Source organism: Phoenix dactylifera, unplaced genomic scaffold, assembly GCF_009389715.1.
Source record: "Phoenix dactylifera cultivar Barhee BC4 unplaced genomic scaffold, palm_55x_up_171113_PBpolish2nd_filt_p 001396F, whole genome shotgun sequence".
In the NCBI taxonomy this organism is placed as follows: Eukaryota; Viridiplantae; Streptophyta; class Magnoliopsida; order Arecales; family Arecaceae; genus Phoenix; species Phoenix dactylifera.
The window spans coordinates 78,440-96,885 of record NW_024068718.1 but is presented as its reverse complement, the minus strand read 5'-3'; the positions used below and the strand labels follow the sequence as shown (position 1 = coordinate 96,885).

Here is an 18,446-nt window from a genome sequence, read left to right as displayed (position 1 = left end):
GAATTATATGAGTCATACGTTGTGGGAAAGAAAAAGAAAAAAAAAAAAGGGGTGCATATGCTTTCTTAGGACAAGGTACACCCGCTTGCATAGAAAGGTGGTTTAGGATTCCATCTCTAATTGCTAGGAGTGAAAAGCAAGAGGTCATAGTTTTCATAAAACATGTTTTACAAAGGACGTTTTAGAATAACTTTATGCAACCAAATAGGTTCTTAATGTTCTAATCCATCTCCTCTTATATACATATGGCGGGGATGCACGTCTATGAAGACAAAATCATTTCTCCCTCTAAATATATAAAGTAACATTTATCATGCATGGTACAACTATAGTATTACATGACATTTTTTCATTCTTTTCTGGCATATGTTCGAAGATAAGTATTCCTGTTTAATTAGGAAGAGGGATATCAGCAAGGTCCTCTCTATATGGTACAGCTCGATTCCCACTGTTGCCCTCGGCGCAATGCATTCCTTTCTCCATCTCAATCTGTTGCGAATCAGGTGTATCAACAAATGTCACAACTGTATCCTTCCTAAAAGTTAAGTAGATAATTGCGAGGATGTATATGGCCATGAGAGGGAAGACGATGATGCCAATGAAAACATTGGCAACCTTTGGCAGGCTACTGTGGATGAGCCATTCAACAAATTGGGTGCTTAGAAAGTAGATGTTGATTCCAATTATACCACAACCGAGGATCCATGAGATGATGATGATCTGCATTAACGAATGTAAATATAACTCAAGTTAGCATAAGATGTGGATAGCGTTTGTATATGAAAGACAATTTTGAATTTTTACACAATAATGGCAGCTCAAAGAGGCTGACATCCTGAAACAATCATACCAAAGGTGCATATAAAGAGAAAACCTTCTTACACACCACCTTTGTTTATTTTATGTTGGGTTCTATTCATAGTTAGAGCTATTGAAATTCTCATAATGTTTTACAATTAGATTTTTACCTGGCAAGGATCGGGTATCATGCATACATACATACATATGGATTAATCTGTGCGTATACACACATATACAAATATATTCAAATATATATTCTTCTTGCTTCATATGCATATACATATGTATCCATGTATACTTGTATATACGTATCCAGAAGACAGAGTTCAGATCATTTTTTGATGCAAATCCTTCGTGTTATATAGCTGGTGGTTGACACAACATGTAGGAGTTGGTAAGCTAACATTTCAAAATTTTCGTTGCATACGTGGCCGGACTTATATAACGGCATGCACCATATGAGTATACTATTGATGCAGTAAATAGGCTTGAATTGTTGGCCGGATGAATGGTATTAATAAATGTCACGAGACAAATTGGATAATCTGAAAAAACTCACAAAGATTGAGTTCTTGTGAGGTCCCATCTTCGTACGGCTGCTGCTGAATTTGAGAAGAGGGATTAGAGAAAATGGCAGCTGAAAAGAGAGAATCATCTGCACAGTTGAATTAATTAGTTGGAGAGATCATCTTTAAAATAATAATGAGTACTCTTTTGGGAAAGATAAAAGATGACTATAAAGAATAACTCCCTCTTGAGAGAAGTTTAATCAAAATGATTAATGGATGGTACCGATGCTATGATGATGAGCCGTCCAGCTCCAGAAGAGCCACCAATGATAGAGACAATAAGACTGGGAGTGATGGAGATGCACCGTATCATGACGTTCCCCAACCATGGCCTCGTCTTGATGTCCAAGAATCCCTGCAAGATTTACCAATAGATCAAGAAGACATTTCAATTGCAAGTTAGTAACTAAGATGGTTCCTTCAACAAAACAAAAAAAGAAAAGAAATCCTACGTGCCCTTTTTCCTGATATGTACAGGATTGATGGAATTAATCAAAGGGCGTCTCAAAATTCGGAAAAAAAATTCATAGAAGACTGAGAGTGTGATAAAACCGCCAGGCCCAGATGAACCGACGTGGACCCAATAGCTCCCGGCCGAGTCCCAAGTCGTGGAGATTTCGGAAGAAAGGCGGTAGAGAGCGGCAGCTATTGAGGCAGTTATAACAGCCTAACAGCTGCGATCACCACCCCTGAGCTTGATGGAGGGTTATAAAAAGCCCAAGGAATCCTCAATGAAGGACTCATCGAACCATCCTCTTACCTCCTTTATTACTTCTTCCTTCTGTGCAAAAGGAAATGGATCGGGAGCAGCAGCCCTAGAGGAGGAGGGATCTCCAGCTCGTCACCACATGGCATCGTCGGAGCAGACACAGCAGCTCGTCGAAATGCCTCACGGCTCCTCGGAGCTAGGTAAACCCATAAACTCTCTCCCCCTCTCATGATTTATACCACATTTAGCTTAGTGCTAGGATATCTGTAAAATAACAAACAGAGAATGAAGATTGAAAACAAAGAGAAGAAGGGGAGGAAGGAGATGAGGATATGGGAGAGGGGAGAATCTAACCTGGTCGGCCCTTGACCTGAGATCGGTTCGAGCAGTTGAAGATCATAGCCGGTCCAGGCCCGTAGATCTCCTTCCCTCACTCGATCACGTCCTTCCCATTCAATCAACCCCAAAGTATCAACCCTAACTCCCGATCCATGGAAGGAGGAGTCGGTCCAAGCACATCCGGTTCCTATGGGGTAGAACCGGCATGTTCTTAGGGTTGCTGGAGAGGAGGTGGTTCTTGCTCCCTTCTCCATCAACCCACGGCTCGGCCACAGCTGTCGTCGACCTCAGTCAAGGTGGTGGCAGAGCCGAGGACCTTTCCTCCGTTGATGTGCCGATGGAGGAGGGCTTCTCCTCCCCTCCCTCTATTGCGGCGAATCCCGAAAAAGAAATCAACTAGAAGAAGAGGAAGGGAGGTCGACCCGGGTGGCGTTGGCCGGTCGCCGGCACCCGCCAACCTCGGACCCGGTTTTCTTTTGAGCCTGCCTCCTAGTTTCATGGGAGAAGAGGAGAAGAGGGGGAGAAGATCGGGAAGGGAAGAAGAAAGAAGGAAAAGAGAAGAAGAAAAGGAAAAAGAAAAGAAGAGAAGAAAGTTCGGGAAGGGAGGAGAAGAAAGAAAAGAAAGAGAAGAAAAGAAAGAAAAGAAAACGAAGAAAAAAAAAGAAAAGAAAAAAAAGAAAAGAACGAAAAAGAAGAAAAGAAGGAACAAGAAAAGAAGAAAGAAAAATAACATAAAAATTGCTGTGGGCCGAGTTAGGCCCTAATTGAGGCGGTGGGCTTCATGTGAACCAGGCTTTTAAAGGCCCGAAGCCGCGCTGGGCCCTGGTCAGATCCCAATATTCTTAAAACCCAGGATTAAACTAAACCAGTATGCAACTGACCTATGCCTGAACTAGTAATTGGGTTAGATCTGAACCAATATGCAATTGATCTAGACCTGAACCAGTAGTTGGGTCAGAACTGAACCAGCATGCAATTGATCTAGACTGAACCAGAAATTGGGTTAGATCTGAACCAGTATGCAATTGATCCAGGCCTGAATCAGTAATTGGGCCAGATCTGAACCAGTATGCAATTGGCTCAGACCTGAACCAGAATTTAGGTCAGACCTGAACTAGAAAATTGTTTAGACCGAACTCAGACACTGGGTTAGACCCAAATTGAGAATTTTGAGTAGACCTAATCAGAAATTGAACTAGGTTAGAGACCTAAGAATGAAATTGAGTCCTATAGAATGGGTTGTAAATTAGTTAATTAAGAAAAGATATAAATAATAAATTGAATGTGCAAGTAATAAGTAATTTGATGATATTGATAGGTATTGAAGAATTGGCATATTGGTGGCAATTTAAGGTAATTAACCTGTCTTAATCTTATTATGGATAATGTATCACGTTTTATATAATGAAAAAGTATTATTTATGCAATTGGAATTGTGTATATGAATTGAGGAAAATATAAGTAATTCTGATATAATCTTATGTTTTATCAAATACTTGTGACTATTTGATTAAAAATTGTATATAATTATTTATGTTTTCACAAAATTAGAATCAAGCATGTGTTAGCAAATGATTGCATGATTTTGGATAAATAGCATCCATCGTGATTATTATATTATTTACACATGATTATGATGATGTTGAAAGATGCATGGAAAGAAAAAAAATAAAGTTTTCAGCATAATCATGAATTTTATTCAGCATGATGCCATTATTCACTTTCCAAAGTATCGATGAGAAAAGATTTATAAAAATCATAATATGTTTTAAAGAACTCTCAGATTGCTATGTATGATCCCCGCCAGTGGGTATAACAGTAACTAGGCATACAACCTCAGCTAGTGGGTAAAAGTAACTTGCTTTACGACCCCTCGCCAGTGGGTAATAGTAACTGGAAGATGACCCTGCAGTGGTAAAGGCCTTGTTGTGGGAATAAGAGCGGCCATAACTACACTACCATCTGAGAGTATGGATTTCAAAGTAGGAATAATGGGCAAAAGTTTTATGATGCATAATCATATTTATGAAGTTGCATGAATGTGTTGGGAACCCTGGTAGTCGCATGCATATATTTTTTAAAATTTTACAGTGGAAGCATGAATTAAACTATTTAATTTCTATGCATGCTAGAAATCATATCTCTATAACAAAAATAGATCTAGGACTTTAACATTTATCCTAAACAAGTAGGCATGATTCTATGTCAAACATGTAGTCATGCAAAATTTCAGCAACCTAGTTGATTTCTAATCTTAATTTTTAATGAGATCAGATCTCATACCTTTTTGCTTTGAAAATTTTGATGATGCCTTGATCACTTTGTATAGCCGAACACGCGTCCGGCCTCTACGGATAGTCCACGCGAAGCTCTAGGAAGATCCACAACTGCAGGAGTGCTAGCTTGTACAGAGGTGCTGCAGTGGGCTGAACTTTTCTCCCTCGAAGCACTCAACTTTTGATTCTTCTTCGAGAGGATGAAGGATGGAGATGAAGGAAAATAAGAAGGAGAGAAGGTGGCTGGCTCTCATAATTTTTCAGAATTTAGAACCCTTTCTAAAGACCATCTTTTTCAAACCCTAGGCGTGGGGGTCTTTTTATAGCCAAAAGACCCTCCACGCCTCACACCTCTTTTGGACAACGAATTTGGCTGATAAAATTTCCAAAAAATTTTGATGAATTGGCAGCTAAGAGATGAACAAATTCTCTTTTAATCTTGTGCCAAGAATCCCTAAAAATCAGGGGGTTATTGCACCTCAAACTTTAGCTGCACGCCACCCTCCTTGATGCGCCATGCAATCCCTACAAATTAGGGATTTGATTCCTATCTTTTTAGAAAGATTTGAGGTGCCATATTTTTCTAAAAAATATCCCACACCTCCTCTTTCGTCACCCCAAAAATTGGCGAAAAATAAAGAGGATAGGCACCACTGCTTTTAGGGATAAGGATGAGGTGTCTTTCTTCTCCAAGAAAGAAAGCTTGGGTCCTAAATTTTAGGAATTCTTCTCCATAATAAATTTTGATTATTTGGACTCTTAATCCTCATCAAATAAGGACTCTTAATTGAATTGAGTCAAGCCCAATCCAATTGGGTCAAGTCCGATCAATTAGGTTATGCCCAATCGGCTCGGGTCGAACTCGATCAAATTAGGTCAAACCCTAATTTAGCCCAAATTGAATCTAATTTAATTTGGTTTAATTAAAGTCCAATAATTCAATCAAATTGAATTTATTAGTAATCCAATTACTAATTAACCCTTCAATAATTCATAATTATTTTAATACAACTTTTGCTTAGGATAATTTGTCAATCGAATTGACCAAATTATCCCTGAATGATTCTTAATCATCAATCAGCCATTTGTTCAACCTAGAAACTTCTATGCGTGTGACCCCATAGGTTCGAACCTAAGCCAGTAGCATAAGAACAACTTCTTGTACTAATCGAAATGACCATCTAGCAATAATACCCGACGTCCGGATAGGCCGAATATATGCGAAGCAAATATTTTAGAACCCAGGACTATGGTTACTGTATAATTCATCCCTTTGACTCCTAATGCCAGGATGACTTTAGAGTTCTGTCAACTCTATAATAAGTACATCCTCTATGTGATCAACTTAGAAATTCTGTGACTCCTCACAAGGGTTATCCTAGTCAAGGTTTTGCTAAATTGAACACAAAGCATTATCTCATGTTTCCAGGAGGGGTCAATTCCATTTTGACTCACACACTGATTTCGCAGTACTTGACTGCACCCAGTAACCTTCCGTCCTAGAATTAGAAATTCTGCTAGTCCGGTGCCAAAGTACAGTGAGTTGCTTGCTAGTTACTGTGGTGATCTCAGGTCTGAGGGATACTTATACCCATATCCACTCAGAACATCTCTTGACAATAGAGTGTTCCGAAATTGGTCACGTTTAGTGAAATGTACTCCTACACTTCACCTGTACGACATATTCAGAGTCTCCATACTCCTTGGTTAAAAGGACAACCAACGTATATGTCTCACAACGACCTAATCTCGCCAATGCTATGGTCCTATTAATAGCAAATCATTTGGTCGCGAACAGGTTGAAGGACTTGAAGATAAATCCTCCTTTATCATAAAACAAGTCCTAAGGACTTCATCATATAAGATCATTTGAAGATGTACAATGAAATGATGAACAATGTCAAATAACACTTTATTAATTTATCAATTCATTTACAAAATTCAATCATCAGCACACTGACGATTGACTCTTAGGATACAATTTTCAACAGAATGGACTTGCATAGTTTTGTGACTGGTTGGATTATATGAAATGTTTACTTTATTACAAGCACAGATTTCAAAGCATGAATAATGATAAGTATGAATTTCAAAGCATGAATAATGATGAGTACGGATTTTAAAGCATGGGATAAAGACAAAAGTTTTATGTCTCGTTTGATTATATGTTGTATGAAGTGCTTACTTTGTTACAACTGTTAGTTTCTTTAAAATAATGCAATGGCTTGCAAAACATTATACTTGATCTGATAAAATTATGAATGGTTACTTACTAAGCTTTTATAGCTCACACCCATTCATTTATGTTCTCACAGATAAATAGGATTGCTAGGAGCAAGGAGCGTGACATGCTTCAGAATTATGGAAAAAATGGAATATTAAGTGCTGATATTTTTAGAAGCTTGTATCAATCCTTAATGATGAAACATTTGATTATATTCATGAAATGAAATTGTTCCTAATTGATTTGAAGGTTTAAAGTGGCTACGTATTATTGCGGGCAAAGATTTGCAATAGCACGGCCGTGTCACGGTCCGAATTCAGGGCGTGACAGAGAGTTAATACAAAAAGAAGGGAAATATTTCAATAAGATTTAGACTTTTACCTGTATGATGTATTGGCCCGCATAGGTACCAGTAATGGTAGAGCTTTGTCCAGAAGCTAGCAATGCGATCGCATATATTACAGAGCTTGATTTTCCCAAGACATCCTATAAGAACATGGGATGAATCAATTTTAATCTCATATAGATTACAATTTTTTCTACAACTTCCCATTCACGTGATCTTGTTATTGTTGCTTATTCATGAGATAAAAAGTAATAAACAGTACAGATATGGTCCAGATTTATATTACTTTTATCGTATATCTTCGAATTTTTTAGGGAGAAAATGCGCTTTGAAAATATTAATAAATATAAAAGTATGGTACTAAGTCTTAAAATAAAATTAGTTTTTGATATTAGCTTATTATTTATATATATTTCTATCATTGACGGTACACAGTGCCCTTCTAATAATATTTAACTTTGCGAACTCTTTGGAAATGTGTTCTTTTGAAAAAATGAGCTGGAAAAATATTAAGAAACATAAAAAATCATAAAAAAATTGTTTTTTGGCAAATATATAAAAAAAAATTTGTTGTTAGCTTATTATTTATATCTCTATATTTGGGATAGATGGCTCTTCTAATCACCCCTAACCTTTTAAATTCTGATAAAGGCAGGATTTGAATCCAGGCCATATATTACTTAAAGACTTGACCAGCCTGTATAGTAGTATTATCAAAAAAAAAAAAGTTTAAGCATTTTATATTTTTTAAGAAAATGGCCTTATTTCTTGAATATTCTCTCTATAATTTTTGAGAAGAGACAATGAGCTGGCTGTATCAAGGATGAGTTTGAAGCATGAGGGTAGACCTCGAGCAAAAAAGATGCTGAGTTGAGGGTGAGATTGCTGCATCTGTCCGAGTTCTCTTGTGATAGGTTTTCAGCAGAACACACGTAGCCAGAGACAGACACGACGGCGATGTTGATAAGCAAGGCAACGAGCATTGCGAACGTGCTCTCCAACAGGAAGTAACGACAGGCGTTCTAATAAAAAAATGTCACCATATAAGCAATTGACAAGGGAAGTAATCAACTTAGCAACCTAAATGGTATTTTATTATATATGAAAGTCATATACATCAAACATCCATGGCAATCCCTCTCCAATTTATTATACACCATTGCTTGCATGATGCCAAGAAATAGTCACGAAAATATTGGAACAAAGAGTAAGCAACAAGTCTTGTTGCATCAAGTTTGAATAATATAACGAATAAGAAGTATTCTACTTTCATATCCATCAACACAAACATAAAGTCAAAGCTATGAGACATTGACTTTTATTTTTTTGTGGGGGAAGGAGTATTGTTCATTAATTTGGGATCATTGATAGGGAATGACGGTGTAATTGTTTTAATTTGGCCAAGATGGATCTTACATTGATTCCTTTAGTGGATGGTGGTGTCTTCCTTGAGAGCACAAGAGCTGAGTGCAAAAATAAATTATGCCTACAACCGAAAAAAAAAATGAAGTGGTCAACCGAGTAACTTAACAACCACGAAGCTGTAGTAATTTAAGATGAGTTGCTTACGGGCTGATAAGGGCACCCAAGAGAGCAATGAGATCTCCAGTGGCTCCACTGCCGTTAAGCCTGGGCACAAATAATCCCTTTAACACCTCAGATGCAGGGGGTTTCACATAGCCCATTTCTCCAAAGTAGCAGGCCGCCATGACGAGCAGCAACATAGATATCAGAAACTCAAGTTTCCGAACCTGCACAAGCATTTAGTTTAGCAGCTTGTTTATTATATTATATCATAGGCAAATCCTATTTCTTAATTACTATTTGACTGCAATTCTATGGTTTGTCCTTGGCTAAGTTTCAGATGAATCCATGTCTTTTAGCATTGCAATCTTGTTCGAATGGGTGTATTGATATGATAAAAGGTTTTCGTTAAAGATGTCAATTGCAAGAGTTTCAGCTAGTTAAGGATGGTATACGTCATGCATCACAATAGGCAATTGAGTGAATTGTCGAAGTGTGGCAGTACCATGCTGCTGCTCATGTACACTATCTGAAACTAGAAAAGCTGGTAGAAATCACTATGCAATAATGTGGTAACCAGCTCATCAGCATTTCCATTAGTGGGAGCAATCACCCTATCCTTACCCCTTTTTTAACAATAAATAAAGGTCTGATCTTAGTTAATTACCCCATATCTCTGTAGTCCGAGAAGTACAAGAGTGCTCAATCCTGTGATAAGGACTCCCGTCCATACAGGGATGTTTAACAATATATTGAGTGCAAAGGCTGTTCCGATCACTGCACCAAACCAAAGAAACAGATATATATTCCCAATGAGCCAAATTGATTAAGGAAAGAAAATCCCATAAAAAGTTGAGCTCCAAACCAACCTTCAGGGATGTCAGTTGCAATGGCTAACATCTCTGCAAGCAACCACAAGCAGAGGTTGACGTACTTCGGATACTCGGCTTTACACAGCTCGGCGAGGTGCTTCCCTGTTTTAAATTTAATGATCAATATCGAAATATGCACTTAATTTGACTGGCAATACAGAGTTTCTGGTAGCGTGAAGCTTATAGATTAGCATGCACTATTGCAGATGCCATCCATACCTGTTGTTACTCCAAGATTTGCTGCTAAGGACTGTATAATAAGCGCGAAAACCAGTCCAATCAAGATGACCCAGAGGAGCTGTTGTCGTGAGTTTCCCAAAATTGGTGAGATAATATCAGTTTAAGTTTGTGATAGGAAGTAAACAGCTAACTGAAGAAATAATGAAAAAAGACAAGAATAGAGGTCCTATAAATTGGCGAGTCTGGACCATGGCTCTCATTCTCTGTTCTTAAAGTTTACCTCGTATCTGTGATTAGCTCCGGCTTGCAAGTCGGTTTCCACTGTCCCATAATTCCAGCATTAGATTCATAGACTTGAATGAATATGAGAGAGTGAGTGAGTGAGAGAGAGAGAGAGAGAGAGAGAGAGAGAGAGAGAGAGAGAGACATACAATTCCCAGGATCAAGATAAGCAACGCACACAAGAAATCCGGGTCCAACATGTGCCAGAAACTTCTTCCATCCAGGGCCCTGTCACAAAATGGTTATTTAACAGAGAAAAGAAGATACTTGTATGGATTGAAGCATAGTAGGTATACAGAGCCAAGTGTTTTTGCTCAAATGTGCATAGAGAGCCAGGTGTCTCACTGGAAAACATTTTGGTCATTGGCAAGTTGTCGTGCTAATGATAGTCATAAAACAGAAATCATTGAAGTAAAAGGATGGACCAACTCAAGTGATTCAATGAAATTTCAAGATGAATTGAATTTAATCTGATTCTCTTGTGTATTTTAATCTACATAATCACTAGAACTAGAGGTATCAGGCCGGTACTGTAACTTAAAATAGTTTTTTCAAAAGAAAACAAAGAAAAGAAAAAGAAAAATAAAGGAAATGTTAGTGAGGGTGTGGGGAGTGAAGAAAGGAAGGGGGGTGGGAAAGCCCTAGAGAAACCTGCTCCTTGGCATCACCGTTGTCACCACCACCAACCAGTGTTGTTGCCGTGGCTGCGGGCATCTCTTCTGTTACTGCAGCAGCAGCAGCAGCAACTCTACCGCTCCCTCTTCCTTGTGCACCATCTCTTGTGATCTCTCTCCCCTCACCACCCACCTCCATCTCCTTTATTTCCAAGCAATGCTAAAAAAACTAACGAGAGATGCCTTCTGAATAGCAACTTCCCTCCGTTCATATAGGTCTTGTCAGCTTAAAAGAATGTGCTGCAATATACTACTCGGCATTCCTCGTCCAAAAAAAAAGTATTTTAAACAAAAACCAAGTTGATTTTTTGTGCTCGTTTACTTAAATTTTTTTGCTCGTTTACCTTAATTTTCCAAAAGACATGTGCTCGTTTACTTTAATCTTTTAACTTTTTGTCCTGGAGTGATGCGAGACGGTTGACCATCTTCGGTTAAACCCACACTTCCTGGGCCTCCAAATTCTCTGACCAACACTCTTCTAACATTTTTTTTATCATGAAACCACCTACCTTGCTATCTATGACGTTATGATGGGATTTTGTTTTCTGTGCTAGCACGGAAAAAGTTTATATTTCTCTCGCCCACGTGTATTCATGTGACCTGCGACTGTTGTTAACGAAAGATTCCTTTTTTCTTTATTTTGGTTTAAATTTTTTATCTGAGAGGGGGAGTACGGATACAGATTAGCAGGGACTAGGCTAGATTGTGGTTACGTAAATTGATTTTAAATGGTTCATCAAAACTCTTCTAACATTTTTTTATCATGACACCACTTACCTTGCTATCTTTGACTTTATGATGGGATTTTCTTTTCACATGGAAAAACTTTATATTTCACTGTTGCTGCCGAAAGATTCCTTTTTTCTTTATTTTGGTTTAAACTTTTATCTGAGGGGAAGTACGGATACTTTTTTTTTGAAACAGTACGGATACAGTTTAGCTGGGACTATTACATGTAGAGCAGAGGAAACGGCTTTGAACGTGCCAACGTTCTACCAAAAAAAAAGTAAAAAAAAAAAAGGAACGTGCCAAAGACTTTTGTTTTTCGGTTTTCTCAATCTGATCCATTGTGAGAATTCGTGCGGATGTGTATTTAGTTTCATATCGGTTATTCGCTGGATAGATTTTGGATATTTATACAAGATCAAAGAACCCAAATAGTAATTTCCGACTAGCCATTTTGGGTGAGGTCCTGGGTTGTTACAAATAGTATTAGAGCGGATCCGGCCCATAACCTATTAGGGCTGACCACGGGCCAATCGTGGTGTTTGTGATTAGATTTGAATAGATATGAATCCTTAGCTTGACGAGGGGTTGATCTTGGGTACTTATACAGGATCAAGGAACCCAAATAATACATTCCGACTAGCCATTTTGGGTGAAATCCTGGGCTGTTACATCCATGATTTGATTGAGAATAAATTTTTTCTTGCGAGTGGCAGATGCGGAGCACATCACAAGCAAATGTCTTACTTCGTGGAACCGCCTCCGCCAAAGGCTGCGCCTGTAGAAGAGACACCTCCAGAGGTTTATCGAGTTAAGCGGTGGATCGATGAGCAGAAAACTGTTAGGCGTGAGTTGGCATTGGAGAGATCATAAAATAAGCCTCGAATGTAAATCTCTTAATTTAAGGGATCCAAACATTATCTTCCCATAGAACTTTTGCTTCAAAATTGTCTGACGAAGATGCAGGAACGGGAAACATTACTACAGAAAAAAAACATTTATTCTCGACATCCAACTGCCGACGCTTGTAAATAGCGTCGGTAGATACCAAAGCGTCGATAGGAGCCTGACTTAGACGACGCTAAAAAGAGTCGTCGGAAATCAAAATAAAAACGAGGCTTTAGAAAGCAACATCGGAGGCCAATTCCTCAATGACGGCGCTTTCTAAAACATTGTCAGAGTCATGTTTGTATCACGCCCCGAACCCAGCACCCGAATCCGGTACGCGACCGGCCGCATGAGCCCTAGAGCAATGCCCTAAAGATCATGCAAGACCTGAGATGAACAAAAATCAATAAATTCATAATTAATTAATTAATTAATTAATTAATTAATTAGATAAATCCAATATGTCCAGATAATCAAATTGGTTCATTTACAAAAGTTTTCAATGTTCATTGATATCAAAATAAACTAACTAATTAATGACTCTGATACTCGTACTCTATGTCCATCCCATCCATGTCTATGCATCCCACAACTCTTAAAAGAAAAGAAGAGGGGGTGAGCTTTACAGCCCAGTAAGAATTCCTACACATCCATACCAATACAATAATAATATGAATTTAACAATCACCAGAAATCGATGCACATATCATGAAATCATATACTGGCTATCAATAGCTTGAATAATCAGTATAAATATGCAAATCAAATATCAACAAAAATCCGGCCACTCAAGTGTGATATGTCATGCAATATTTCAAATATCTTCATTAATGTTTTCAATGCTTTTAGTTACATTCCTTTTAAACTTGATCCGAATCATTTATCTTTCCGACTTTAGGCTAAATTCTGGTCACGTTTCCAGCCCGTGTCAGGGCAAACCAATAGTGTCACACTTAGAGCCTGTGACAGGCAAACCAATAGTGTCATACTTAGAGCCTGTGACAGGCAAACCAATAGTATCATATGTAGAGTCTGTGACTGGCAAACCAATATTGTCACACTTAGAGTATGTGACTGGCAAACCAATATTGTCACTCTTAGAGCTTATGACAGACAAACCAATAGTGTCACACTTAGAGCCTGTGACGGGCAAACCAATAGTGTCCCACTTAGAGCCTATGACGGGAAAACCAATAGTATCACACTTAGAGCCTGTGACGGGTAAAACAATGGTAACGAGACGGCCCAAAGTCCATATTTGTTTAATCAATTTTACATCCACACATCAATCCTTTTTATTAATTTCTAGCTTTAGATTAACCACTGTTACGTTTCTAGCCCGTGATGGGGCAACCAATGATAATAAAGTTAGTCTAGAGCACCACATCCATAAATTCAATTATGCAAGTGTACGTTATGCACATACATGCATCCATCATAATACAAATCATAAGCCAACACGATCAAAATACAATTTAATATAAAACTATTTTTGCTTTGTCTAGATCATAGCATATCATACATATATGGCGCAAAATTATTTATATCATGTAGGATTGGCGCACAAGAATTCTTACTCTTTGTTGAAAAACATAAAAACAGACTAATCAACCGCCCTCACGGCGATTTATGAACCAAGATGCGCAGAACCCCGCTCAGCGTCCTCTCGTCTAATAAATTGTTCTCCTACAGAATCAAGTCATCATTAAAAATTATTCAAGATATATGACAATCCAGAATCCTCAAAATAATGATTTTTCTGAATCCAAGTTTAGAGAGAGAACCCCAACTAGAGAGAGAAGAGAGAAGGGCAAGGAAAGAGGAGAGAAACGAGTGGCTCTTCCTCTCTCTCTCTCTCTCTCCCCCCTCCTTTCTATCTTGTCCCCGTGGGCATGCTCAGCAGCACTAGCCGCTCGTGGCCGACAACTCCAGCGGTCGACGACCCCAACATGGTGCCGGCCATGCGCCACGCCTGGCAACATCGGCCAAATGGAAGGAGAAAAAAGACCGAATAGAGGTTCGGTTTCCCCATCAATCCGGCGGCTTACCGGCTCATGTCATCCCAATAAATAGGAGATCAGCACTTCCAACCATACAACAACTCAAAAGGTGCCATTTGTATACTTGCTTGATGGTTATTATTGTAAGCAAACTCTATTAGTGACAGGTGACTATCCCACTTTCCTCCTAGATCAATGACACAGGCTCTCAGCATGTTTTCCAAAATCTAGATGGTCCTTTCTGACTGTCCATCAGTTTGGGGGTGGAAAGCTGTGCTGAAGCTCAATTTGGTTCCAAGAGCTTTATGAAGACTCTTCCAGAACTGTGATATAAATCTATTATCTCTTTCTGACACAATGGTAACTGGGACCCCATACAACCTCACAATTTGCTCTATATATAAATTTGCCAATCTCTCTAAGAAGAAATCGACTCTAAACGACAAAAAGTGTGCTGACTTAGTTGGCCGGTCAACAATTACCCGCACCGCATCATTACCCGATGGGGTTTTGGGTGAACCAATCACAAAATCTATAGTGATATGCTCCCACTTTCATTAAGGAATAAATAGAGATTGCAATGGTCCCACAGGTCTCTGATGTTCTGCTTTTACCTGTTGACATACTAGACACCGAGCTACAAATTGAGCAATATTCTTTTTCATACCATCACCAAAAATGTTTCTTTAAATTCCGATACAACTTAGTGCCTCCTGGATGCACCATATAAGCCGAGTTATGAGCCTCCTCTAAAATTTCATTCCTTAGTTCTGAAACTTTTCGAATACACAATCTGCTACTGAATCTCAAAGAACCATCCTCTTTCTGAGATGACTTAATCTTCTCAATCAGAGTAGATTGCACCATAAGATTAGCAAGCCGAACTTGAGGATCATGTAGTCGTACTTCAATTTCATATTTCACTAAATCAAGCAAAATATTTCTTCGTGTAGTAATTAGGGCCGCTAATTTACTTAGAAATTTTCTGCTTAGAGCATTAGCCTCAACATTTGTTTTTCTTGGATGATAACTGATAGTTATATCATAATCTTTTAATAGCTCTAACCATCTTCTTTGCCTCAAATTCAGCTCCTTTTGGGTATAGATATACTTTAGATTTTTGTGGTCCGTAAAAATTTCACAATGTTCACCAAATAAATAGTGCATCCATATTTTTAAAGCAAAGATCAGAGCTACTAACTCCAAATCATAAGTACGGTAATTCTGCTCAAATGCTTTTAGCTGTCTAGAAATATAGGCTATCACTTTCTCATTTTGCATCAGAACACAACTAAGGCCCTTGCGTGATACATCACTATAGATGGTGAAGCCTCCCATCCTATATGGAATAGTTAATACCGGACCTGTCATCCATTATCTTTTCAACTCTTGAAAACTCTGCTCATATTCTTCCGTCCATTCAAACTTTACTTGCTTCTAGGTTAGATGAGATAGAGGTATGGCAATACGAGAGAATCCCTCAATGAATCTCCGATAATATCCCGCCATTCCCAAAGAGTTGCGCACCTCGGACACATTAGTAGGTCTGCTTCAATCAACTACTGCCTCCACTTTCTTTAGATCAATAGAGATACCATCCTTGGAGATCACGTGCCTGAGAAAGGTGACACTATTTAACCAAAACTCACATTTCTGCAACTTGCCATAAAGTTTGTTTTCTTTTAAGAGTTTGCAATACTATCCTCAAATGTTCCTCATAATCTTGTGGGCTTTTTTGAATAGACTAGAATGTCATCAATAAATACTACTATAAATCGATCCAGGTAGGGCTTGAACACCCAATTCATAAGATCCATAAAGGCTGCTAAATAATTTTTGATCAAAATATCTCTTTGCACAGGAATTAAGAAAATTCAAATTTTAAAATTTCAAATAGAATTACAGCATAAGCTCTATATCTTTTTGTCCTTGATTATGTAAAGTGTACTTACCATAACTAACTTTTAAGCCATTAGTCAAGTTTAAGGTCATTGCATGATCTCCACAACTTAGAATCCAAAATATTTAGGGTTAATTAACCTTGGATTTCCTTAACAATTCGATTAGACAATCTAGATTGATCTTTCTTCCAACAAGATTTACTCCAAATTCAATGGGTTAGAACTCTTGAGCCAATATCACTATGAGTAGAAATTAACTCTATCATCCTCCAAATCCTTCCTCACCAAAGTCCTTAATGTCTATGATCAGTGCTATATATGATAACTCACATAAGTATCTCGAAATCGAAATCTCTACTCAATATCGTATTTTACAATGACAAAGATTCCTAGTCAAATCGTAAACCTAGACTTAAGTTTAAGTTAACATATTCAATATTCTCCAATAATAATAAGAAAAATTTAGTAGCCCAATCCAAACATGAGAATTCAAATAATTAGAATTCCCCCATCAATATGCCAACTCTATAGCCTCAAAATAAAATCAAATACATCAATAGGAAATAGACCTATTTGCAATATCCAAACATCCCAATACCACATATAGATTCAACCTCAAAGAACATTCCTTTCAATATTATGAAATCTTCTTAGCTCACTCTGATACTATGGAAGATCTATGTACAAATCCCACTCTAATAATTAGAGCAAAACCAAAAGTGTGATCACAACTAAACCCATATCAAATTAGAACTTCCAAGTCATTTAAACAACATATGGACCAATAAATACGATATGGTATAATCAACTAATATGGTATGACATGGTTAACCTTCCTATACTTGCCTTAGATCTAATCTCTCTTACCATGATCAAAGACAATGTATCCAATCCTTCCGTACTGGTTGAATATCAAACCCAATGCTTACATTTTATCACAATGCCTAGTGATCTTATACCTAAGCATTGAATTTAATTCTGCTACTTTTGTCATGTCCCAAGTGATTATAACCTTAAGCTATGATACATTTCTGTCGCAAACCCTAGTAATCTTAAACTTATGCTTTGGTTCTAATTTTGTCACTATCCCCAATGATATTAAACCTCAAACTCTGATGCCACTTAGGCCACAGTCCCTAATGGTCTTAAACCCTAAGTTCTAATATCCTTCCTGTTACAATCTCAAGTGATTAAAAACCAAGGCTCTGATAGTTTTCCTATCATAATTCCCCACTCACACTCATCCGAACCTAAACCCTAGGATACCTTAACCTTAAGCTCTGATACCACTTTATCACGCCCCGAATCTAGCATCCGGGTCCGATACGCGACCGACTGCATGAGCCTTAGAGCAGTGCACTAAAGGTCATGCAAGATCTGAGATGAACAAAAATCCAATAAATCCATAATTAATTAATTAGACAAATCCAACATGTCCAGATAATCAAATTGGTTCATTTACAAAAGCTTTCAATGTTCATTGATATCAAAATAACCTAACTAATGACTCTGATACTCACACTATACGCCCATCCCATCCATGTCTATGCATCCTATAACTCTGGAAAAAAAAGAAGGGGGAGTGAGCTTTACAACCCAGTAAGAATTCCTACACATCCATACTAATACAATAATAATATGAATTTGAAAACCACAAGAAATCGATGCACATATCATGAAATCATATACCGGCTATCAAAAGCTCGAATAATCAGTATAAATATGCAAGTCAAATATCAACAAAAATCCAGCCACTCAAGTGTGATATGTCATACGATATCTCAAAAATCTTCATTAGCGTTTTCTATGCTTTTAATTCCATTCCTTTTAAACTTGATTCGAGTCAATTATCGTTCCGACTTTGGGTCCAATTTCGATCACGTTTCCAGTCCGTGACGAGGCAAACCAATAGTATCAAACTTAGAGCCTGTGACATGCAAACCAATAGTGTCACACTTAGAGCTTGTGACAGGCAAATCAATATTGTCACACTTAGAGCCTATGACTAGCAAACCAATATTGTCACACTTGAGCCTGTGACGGGCAAACCAATATTGTCACACTTAGAGCCTATAACGGGCAAACCAATATTATCATACTTAGAGTCTGTGACGGGCAAACCAATAGTGTCACAC

General features: G+C 38.0%; 1 protein-coding gene across 1 annotated transcript; it reads right to left on the bottom strand.

The window, feature by feature from the left end:
• Positions 1-218: 218 nt before the first annotated feature.
• LOC120108563 (metal transporter Nramp5-like) lies at positions 219-10,935 on the bottom strand. Its single transcript, XM_039122203.1, has 13 exons — positions 10,774-10,935; positions 10,272-10,350; positions 10,121-10,161; positions 9,880-9,958; positions 9,658-9,762; positions 9,456-9,565; positions 8,834-9,015; positions 8,681-8,750; positions 8,113-8,286; positions 7,300-7,404; positions 1,594-1,725; positions 1,361-1,456; positions 219-720 (listed from the first exon to the last, which is right to left on the bottom strand). The coding sequence occupies exons 1-13, from the start codon at positions 10,933-10,935 to the stop codon at positions 391-393; spliced, it is 1,665 nt and encodes a 554-aa protein (XP_038978131.1). The 3' UTR covers positions 219-390.
• Between the last annotated feature and the right edge of the window lie 7,511 nt (positions 10,936-18,446).